At 31.8% G+C, this 9,323-nt stretch overlaps 3 protein-coding genes across 3 annotated transcripts in view; 2 read left to right on the top strand and 1 right to left on the bottom strand.

Annotated features, from left to right (window-relative positions):
* Positions 1-3,853, bottom strand: part of LOC106105661 (CREB-binding protein-like) — a 10,971-nt gene extending 7,118 nt beyond the window's left edge. Inside the window, exons 1-5 of the mRNA XM_013286085.1 lie at positions 3,149-3,853; positions 1,431-1,648; positions 861-1,056; positions 245-408; positions 5-55 (exon numbers count right to left, since the gene is read on the bottom strand). Of these exons, the coding sequence (XP_013141539.1) occupies positions 5-55; positions 245-408; positions 861-1,056; positions 1,431-1,648; positions 3,149-3,233 (714 nt within the window). The 5' untranslated portion in view covers positions 3,234-3,853. The remainder of the gene's footprint in view (positions 1-4; positions 56-244; positions 409-860; positions 1,057-1,430; positions 1,649-3,148) is intronic.
* A 463-nt stretch (positions 3,854-4,316) lies between these two features.
* Positions 4,317-6,577, top strand: LOC106105682 (probable arginine--tRNA ligase, mitochondrial). The gene is made up of 3 exons (XM_013286109.1): positions 4,317-4,662; positions 4,743-5,847; positions 6,058-6,577. Exons 1-3 carry the CDS (start codon positions 4,633-4,635, stop codon positions 6,555-6,557), a joined length of 1,635 nt encoding a protein of 544 aa, XP_013141563.1. The 5' UTR covers positions 4,317-4,632; the 3' UTR covers positions 6,558-6,577.
* A 471-nt stretch (positions 6,578-7,048) lies between these two features.
* Positions 7,049-9,323, top strand: part of LOC106105660 (WD repeat-containing protein 19) — an 8,814-nt gene continuing 6,539 nt past the window's right edge. Inside the window, exons 1-6 of the mRNA XM_013286084.1 lie at positions 7,049-7,282; positions 7,448-7,605; positions 7,848-8,072; positions 8,413-8,623; positions 8,707-8,987; positions 9,227-9,317. Coding sequence (XP_013141538.1) covers positions 7,268-7,282; positions 7,448-7,605; positions 7,848-8,072; positions 8,413-8,623; positions 8,707-8,987; positions 9,227-9,317 — 981 coding nt within the window. The 5' untranslated portion in view covers positions 7,049-7,267. The remainder of the gene's footprint in view (positions 7,283-7,447; positions 7,606-7,847; positions 8,073-8,412; positions 8,624-8,706; positions 8,988-9,226; positions 9,318-9,323) is intronic.

The raw sequence follows: 9,323 nt of genomic DNA, 5'->3' as shown, positions 1-9,323 counted from the left end.
CCACACCCACGCCCACGCGACCGCCCAGGGGACCATTCTGCATTACCTGTGACAACTTTTGTCAGATTAGATAACTCCCCAAACTATGTTCTATTGAAATATAGAGGATATGAGAACAAAAACTAAATATGAATTAAATACAAATTTAATATAGATTTTTGGAAATTTACTGTCAATAATGTTTAAAAAATTGTCATTATATCATTGAAATTAATAATTTTCTTTTAAATAAGAGTATACTTACTTGCGTGTGCGGGTGGTGGGGCGCCGACGGGTGGTGATTGTTAGTCACAAGTGTTGAGAGCTTATTTACATTGTTAATTATGCCACCGCCAAGCATCCCAGCACCCGTCATGTTACTGTTTGTCACTATCATATTGCCTCCAACATTGGTTACATTCATTCCACCTGGAACAAATATATTAATTGTTAAATACAACAAACACTATCAAAACCCATTACATTTGTTGCAGAAATTGTCCCAATATACTTTTGGACATTAAACTATATACTATTAACTATATGTGTAATTGTATTCCCTAAGGAAAACATCAGTAATTAAATTCTTGTCATGAAATTAACCAAAAACTGACAATCACACTTTCAAATACTATTTGTACAGCTATTTCAAAATTTATATACTGATTTTGCCAACTTGACATTTTAAAATAATATTCACTACTTGGACAAAAATGGATAATTCATGAAAAAAATTAAAATGTTGATATGATCAGGTCTTGTTTTCCATATAGTAGGAATGAGCTAGAACATTTTAATGTAAAATTTAGTGCAGAAATCACAGTTACACATTTAATACTTTTTTCTTTACAAAAACAAACAGGAATATAAGACAAACTTACCTTGGATGGAACTCATGGGCATATTAGAATGCAGTTGATTTGGATGGCTTGTATTTGGCATTAACTGTGGGTGCAAATTACCCATTAGGTCTTTGGACACGGAGACATTGGGAGGTGATTGAAGGTTAGGACTTTTACTCCCTAATGTGCCCAATCCTAATGGATTGTTGTGGCCAACTAACCCACTCTTATTGCCCTGTGAAAAGACCGGCAAACAACATAATAACTTATTAGTATGATTTTGTAGAAATAATAAAAATATAAATATTAAAAATGGTAAATATAACATAGGGGTTTACTGTTACTTATTAAAATCAAAATAACTTTTCGTTATAATTACAAAATTCTTAAAAATAACAAAAAATTGCATAGCCAAAATTTTAAGTAAATAATATGTATTAAGACATGCATTGTCCGAAACCTTGACAGAACATTTTCCAGTGTTATTAACTGTCCACATACACAAAATAGACTGACATTGAGGTCATTTTAAAAGTTATAATATGACTATAAAATAATTAATTATATTTAGTGAAACTTTATATAAATCCATCAGTCCCAGATACTCACTTGTTGTATAAGATGACTGTTAATATGTCTGTGCATAGCTGCGCTAGGATCGTCACCATTGAGTTGCTGCTGAGGGGCCATCTGTGGCCCAGGGCCTGGTCCCTGAGCTGGAGGCTTGGGCCCTGTGACACCAGGTTGCTCGCCCCAGGACCCCGCCATCAACTCATCTGGGAGGTCCTTCTCCAGGTCGAACATGTCAAGGTTCGAAAACCCATCTACTGAAACAAGCATTCATACTTGGTATATCTGTTTCTTAATTCATAACCAAACAATGTAAAAAATAGAGTTTTTTTGATGAACATTTCATTCACAAAAATATTAATGAAAACAAACCCTTGCAACTTAAGAGTTAGATTTTTAGTATTTTAGGAATTAATCAATATCAGAAATCAAGGTTACCATAAATACAAAATTTATTGTAAATCTAAAAATTAGGTATAATTTAGAAAAAAAAAAACATTAAGTACTAAATTATGAATAATACCACCATTACATGGTTTAATATACAGTTATTAAACATAGTTAAAATAACACTCCCTGAATAATTGTGAAAAGAATTTAGTTTAAGTTTAAATAAAGTTTGTTTAGATCAATGAATTAAAATGTTACATAGATACAAGTCCACAATTAAGTTAATAATTTACACCTATAGATTTTATTGTCTTTTATTAATGCCATCCATTGTTAACATAAAGCAATAAGTTACATTTAAATATTTATTTATAAAAATTACAAATAAAATAACTTATCAAGTCATTAAAATTTAACTCTATTTTCATGTTTAATCATATTTTAAACATTTCTTAACTAAACTCATGTTCAATTTAAGCATAAAAATATATGAACACAAGCAGGTTATGATGATAACATAAAAAAGCATAGTTTTATTCAGACAACTAATATATTTTTGACATATATATGCCAAGATGATAAAATTAATCTATAACAAAACAAAATTCCTTGTTACATTGTTACAATAAAAGTTCTAAAGAAAATCAATTTTGTAAGAAAATAATCTAAAAGAGTAACCTGGGCACCAAATACATACACTTAGTTATGGTTAGCAACAATTTTAGAGTAAAGTTAGATTATACCCAAAATCTGTCTTGTTCCATTAATGTCTGAGACATTTGTTCAAAATAACATAACCCTTTTTGATCATAACAAAAGTTTTTATTAATGGAAATTCGCTTATAAATCCTACTAAAATATGTCACAAGTTTGTTAATGAGACATTACTTGCCTCTAAATTGGAGTTTTTATTGAATTTTAAATCATAAAACATAATATTTTGGTCTCTATGAATGACATTAGGAATAAACATTAAGTCATATTTTTACTGAAAAACCATCTAAAATGTCATGTCAATATGTGAGAAACTGTATTTAATATGTCGTTTACAATTTGTGGGACGATAAAGCAGTGAAAATATACCACTACGTATTAGTGAAACAATTACACAAGTTCTTTTTATTACAAGTTTTGACTTGAAGTGATACTTAATTTGACCACAATTCACTGAATTGAAAGAATAATGTCCTTACTAGTAACTTTTAATTTTAATTTACGTGTTTTACACTTAGAGAACAATAATACGACGCAAAACTTACAAGGCGCTAACAAGAGCGAACGCAAAATGTCAAAAATCTCGGCAAGATAATATGACAGAAGTGTCGTGAAAACCTCAAAAGTTTTATAAAATACACAAAAATACTCACCCGCGGTGTCTGAGGGACCCTGAAAAGGGTCCCGGATCATCTTGGCTCGCTTGTTAGGCGGCTCATCAACATGATGATCGGCCATGGCTCTGTTTACTAAACGTAAGCCGTCGTGAATATTTCGGCCCGCCGATTCAAATAACACTTTTATGTCTTATAACTTCAAGAAATAACATTTTAAAGCGATTTATGATCCACTAAAATTAAATTCACCCACATCCCGATCGTTCGATGTCCTTCAGACCATTGAAGGCACATATTAAAATTTCTCACTCAAGTATTCGCCATTACAAAGCTCGGAATCGAAGAGCTACACAGACCCTCTCACCATCTTCCGTCGGAACTAGCACAATAATGAAAACAAATCACTAGATTTTTGCTGCTTTATAGAACTTATTTTACCGAAATAATAACACGATTTAACTTAACTCTTTAAAATATACGGAATGGTAGAGTTTATGAAAAAATGATGTAAGAAAAAACAGCAAATTTACACGACAAATTCCGAAATACTTCTTGGTCTCTCCAGCGCAAAATGGCGGCTGTTGATGAAAACTTTTTCTACGCTTGTCAGAAAATGTCGGCCTATAAAGAGACCACGATCGCTGATTGGACGATGTTTACCACGTGACTGCCGGAAGTGCCGTTTTGACGCAGGATGGAACAATTCTTCTGACGTCACTACGTTCAAACTCGAAAGTTGCCGAAGTTACCCGAACACCTTAAAGACGAAATTAAAAATTTCTATAGACTCGTTTCTTACTACATTTTAGTAAACATATGTCACTTACTAATAGAATTTTTTAAAATACCTATTTCCAGCTGCTTTTTCCACAAAACTCAACACAATTTTAAATACAAACACAATTTTTGAATTCTCCCTCCAATTCGGGAGTGGCAATTATTAATACGACGTGTCTAGATCTATGGTCTCTAGGTCAACATAGACAAAATTTTATGTTTTAAATGAAAACATAGTATGGAAATAGCAGAATTAAGCCGATCTCATATATTTTAAAAAAAGTGAAATTCCAATACAACCTACAGAAGCGTTAACATTAGAATACACAATGCTTTAGTCTTTGATTCAAAAAATTTTACAAAGAAAGTTAGGTACATAGTTTAAATACTTTTTCAGGCAAAATGCATGTCCAAAAAAAGTCATCCAGGAAGTAAACAACTTGTCTTAGAATAATGGTTAAATAGAGAGAGAGGGGATTGTATTTAATAAAGTCTTATGAAATTGTCATGATAATGTAAAAAAATTATAAGGTCTAGCAACGACATATGTATTCGTTGACAAGCCTATACATAGTGTGCTTATTGCCTATTTGCTTGTCTGTTTTGAATGAATAGGGTTGTCTAATCTTTTCTAATAGGAAATTTTGAAACAATCGTAATTTAGGAAATGGAAAAATGATGTTTATTTTCGTCCAAATGTAAAAATTTGCTTTTCTGTATATGTAAAATATTCTTGTTTTACGATGACCACTAAGTTTATTATTTTAGATAAGGTTTGTTTATTTTCTTATAACCTCTAAAAATTTAAATATTTTTACTTATATTTACTTTACTTAACATTTTACCTTTCCAGATATTAGGCAGTAATGTATGCAAACATGCTATACAAAACTCTAAATATGTAAAATTTAAATATGATCACAACGAGAATTGTTTTATTGTAAATATAAACAATAATAATAAAGACAAAAACATTTTTAGTTCTGAATCAAGTGCAAAATTAGCTGGACATTTAGAATCAAATACTTTTAAAGTAGATAGAGATAAATTTGTAAAAGAGGTTTTAAACAATTCCAATAAAACTTATCCACTGCACCCAAGCCCAAAAAAAGTTGTTCTAGATTTCAGTTCCCCAAATATAGCAAAACCATTCCATGCTGGCCACTTAAGATCGACGGTTATTGGTAATTTTATAGCAAACATTAATACCTTTTTTCAAAATAATGTAATCAAAATTAATTATTTAGGTGATTGGGGAACCCAATTTGGAATACTACAATATGGGTTAAGATCAAAACAAATTGATATTAGTAAATTTGAAACAGATCCTATTAGACAATTGTATGAAATATATGTGGAGGCTAATAAAATGGCCTCTAATGATGAAAATGTACAACAGGAAGCAAGAAAATATTTCGCAAACATTGAACAAGGTAAAACAAGTCTAGAAAATTGGAGAAAAATCAGAGAAATTACAGTTCAAGAGCTAGAAAGAGTTTATAAAAGATTGGGAATTCATTTTGATACTTACAATTGGGAATCAGATTACAATGGAAATGCTATTAAGGAAGTAATTAGACTATTGGAAGAAAATAATATAATCAGTGAAACAGAAGAAGGCAAGAAAGTTGCTCAGTTCAGAGGGAAAGATATTACGGTTCTAAAGAGTGATAATTCCACTTTGTATCTATCTAGAGATATAGCAGCATTATTAGACAGATATGATAAATATGAGTTTGAAGAAATGTTATATGTTGTGGATAATGCACAGAGTGATCATTTTGCTGCAGTTTTTGATATTGTTAAACAAATTAACAGTAAATGTGCAAATGCTTGTGAACATGTAAAGTTTGGTAGAATCAAAGGCATGAGCACAAGAATGGGAAATGTTGTTTTTCTTAATGATATATTAGATGAAGCTAAACATAAAATGCAGGAGCAACAAAAAGCATCAAAAAGTAATTTATTTTAATAAGCAAACTTAAAGTATGCTTTTTGTTATGATATAAATAAAAAAAATTGTTCATTGAAGTTCAATAACTTAAAACCATAAGCGTAAACTAAATTTTTGCATTAAATTTTTGTTCAGAAATTATTGCATGTGACCATAGACAAATGATAATTATATTTTTAAGCATTTTATATGTTTACAATGTTTTCACTTTCAGACACTAGAAGTTCTGCAATGACTGAAGAAACTTGTGATATTCTCGGCATCACTGCAGTTGTGATGAATGATTTGAAACAGAAGAGACAGAGAGATTATATCTTTGATTGGGATAAAGTTCTCCAGAGTGAAGGAGATAGTGGGATAAAGTTGCAATATCTTCACTGCAGACTGTTCAGTCTAGAACAAAATAGCGGTGTGAAGATACCCAATGTTTGTGCACCAGAATATCTTAAAGAGGAAGTTGTTGGTGATGTGGTGGCAGAGTTAGCAAGATATGAAGATGTCTTGCATAGAGCACTTATTGAGAGAGAAGCATGTATCATTGTTAATTATTTATTCCGTCTGGCTAGACATGTAAATAGAATGTTTACTGAGTTAAATGTAAAAAATGCGCCTAATGATGTTGCAGCTCAGAGATTATTAGTGTTTCATACTGCACGAAAGGTTGTTAAAACTAGTCTAGAAATCTTAGGAGTAAGACCTTTATACCAAATGTAATATTTATAAGAATAAATGTTTCTCAAAAGTTCGTAAGTTTTATTGAATTCACATGTGTAAATTAAATCCTTGTGAATTTCGGTAGCCGAATCATCCTATCCTAATCCTAATAAATAATTTGAATAGATATTTGTTGGAGTAAAGTTTTGTCGTAATACCTATAGTCATTTCCAGAAAAATTTAAATCAAATCGTGCATAACTGCCAATTAACGCCATCTATTGGAACTTAATATGGTAGTTTCACTATAAAATTTTGGTAGTTATTATTGTCTTACGCAAAAATAGATGGAGCTAAAACAAAAGAACTAAAGACATAGTAGTAATCTACGAGTAGCGTAAAGATGTACAAAAAAACTCATGAAATGCTTTACCCATGAAAGTAATAAGTACTTCTATGTAAGAAAATCAAAATTCAAGTGAAAATATTGGTGATTTTTTTGTTATTGATTACTAACAAAAAATATACCAAACATTTCAAACAACAAAGTTTCAAATTAGTCAGGTAACACTACTACAACCGTTTGCTGTTGCTTAGCAACATAGATAATCAAGTAATTTCAAACATAAACTTTGTCAGAAACTTGTTTTATAAAGATGATTGCTGTAAATAGGTAAACTTGATATGAAACCTGGACAAAGCTCGAAGTTACATAAATGCAAATAAAATAAATAAATGTAATTAGACTTATCAAAAACAAGACCCATCATAATGACTACTCCAAAGGTAACTGAGTTTCCTCTTTAATAACTTTTACCATAATTTGAAAGTGAAATACATTATTAGTTATGTATATTTGACACTAAAGTATTTATTTGTATTTTATGTTAATAAAATATAAATCTAGAATGATCCTTCATAGATTTTTTTCTAAATAAGTACTTTTTTTAGCTATTGTATAGCCTTGACCAACCTCATGGTATGGGTGAGTTATATTTCTTATGGCAAAAGGGTGAATCTCGCTCTCTCTTAGCAACAACCGGCACTGATGCAACAGTAGCAATACATGATCGTTCGGGACAATTGGTAGAAAGGATTAAGTTACAAGGGTGAGTAACTTATATTAAAATGTTCCAAAATAAAAATATATTTAATGTAATTCCTTTGACGTCAACCAAAACTTATTAATGGACATGAAACATTTGATTTAAATATTCTTTAACAACCATTTGATAATGTAGTCTTCCAAAGGCAAAAGATACTTTAAGTTTCTTTTTACATACAACATTAAAAAAATATATCCAATTTAAAATATTAGTATAGATTAAAAATAAACAAAAAACTATTCCAGTCTATGTGCGGCCATGCAATGGGATAATGATGGGGACTATTTAGCGGTGATAACACCCAACAGTTCTACAGTGTTACTGTGGGAGTGTCATACAAACAAGCGACTGAACATAGAAACAGGTCTACGCGAGTCACCGTCTTGCCTCGCTTGGGCATTTGGAGAGCCTCTCTTAGCTGTTGGTACACAAAAAGGAAATTTAGCTTTGTACAACCATCATACCACTAAGTAAGTTAAAATTACTGATATTATAGTATTCTGCAAAAAAATCAATTTAAGAGGATAAATTCAAGGAAAAAAAAAACAGTAACATTTTTTAAAGATACATATAAGGAGAGGATGGGAAGGGGAAGTGGATATGACGGTGGAGGAGATACAAAGGATGGGGAAGTGTCCTCTTTATGTGCGTCTCCTCCTCCGTCGGATAAGGGTAGGCAATGCATCTGCAATTGCGGATGTCTATGGGCAGCGGTCGCTTCGCCATTTTGGCAGATTCAGGTGGCCTCTTGCTCGTTTACCATCTTATGTTATAAAAAAATCAAGTAAATATGGGTATTGAATGTTTTAGGAGAATCCCAATTATAGGTAAACATACAAAGAAAATAACCAGTGCTGCTTGGAATAGAGATAGTATTTTGATACTTGCTTCAGAAGACAAAAGTCTGTCTATAAACAATTCAGATGGGGATACACTTAGAATAATCACCCTCAGGGATGTACCAAATGATTTACAGTTCTCGGAGATGAAGACTGATGAGAGGGTAGCGGGGGAGAATACAGTGAGTGTTTCTTCAAAATAATATTTAACTCTTCCACCGATCATTAGTAGAAATCAATGTGTTAATTATAATTTTGTTTTCAGATCAGTCTTGTGGTAGGGAAGCGAACACTATATTTGTATAATTTACTGAACCCAGAAAACCCAATAGAATTAGCATTCCAACAACGCTATGGCTCCATTGTCTCCTACAAATGGTACGGAGATGGGTACATACTGATTGGGTTCAGCGCTGGTTATATTATAGCTATCTCCACACATCTGAAAGAGGTTGGTGAGGAACTCTTCCAGGTTAAGAATCATAAAGACAATCTCACTGATATCGCTGTGTTTGGAGACCAAGCAGCATCTTGTGGTGATGGCCAGTAAGTAGATTTTTGTGTTGTGCTTTCCAATGTTACTGCATTTTGATACTTTGTGACATTTTATCAGCGTGTGTTAGGCTTAGAATTATTCATCCGATTCATTACGTAATATGCTTATAATAAGGTATCTCTATCTCAGTTTGAATACATTACCGACTGCCATCCTGTTTAAGCATAATTTGTGTTTTTTTACCGTAGTTTAATTTAACTATTTAATGTAGTCAATTTATTTTTTGTAGATTAAAGTTGATATCATTGTGGAATAACGGGGAGGTGTCGTGCACGGTGGCGGTGGTCGGGGGGGCGGAGCGCTGCGCGTTCAGCGCGGGGGGGCGG

This window comes from Papilio polytes, unplaced genomic scaffold (assembly GCF_000836215.1).
Source record: "Papilio polytes unplaced genomic scaffold, Ppol_1.0 DF822733.1, whole genome shotgun sequence".
Classification (NCBI taxonomy): domain Eukaryota; kingdom Metazoa; phylum Arthropoda; class Insecta; order Lepidoptera; family Papilionidae; genus Papilio; species Papilio polytes.
The sequence above is the reverse complement of the archived record's forward strand: the minus strand, read 5'-3'. Positions and strand labels throughout refer to the sequence as shown.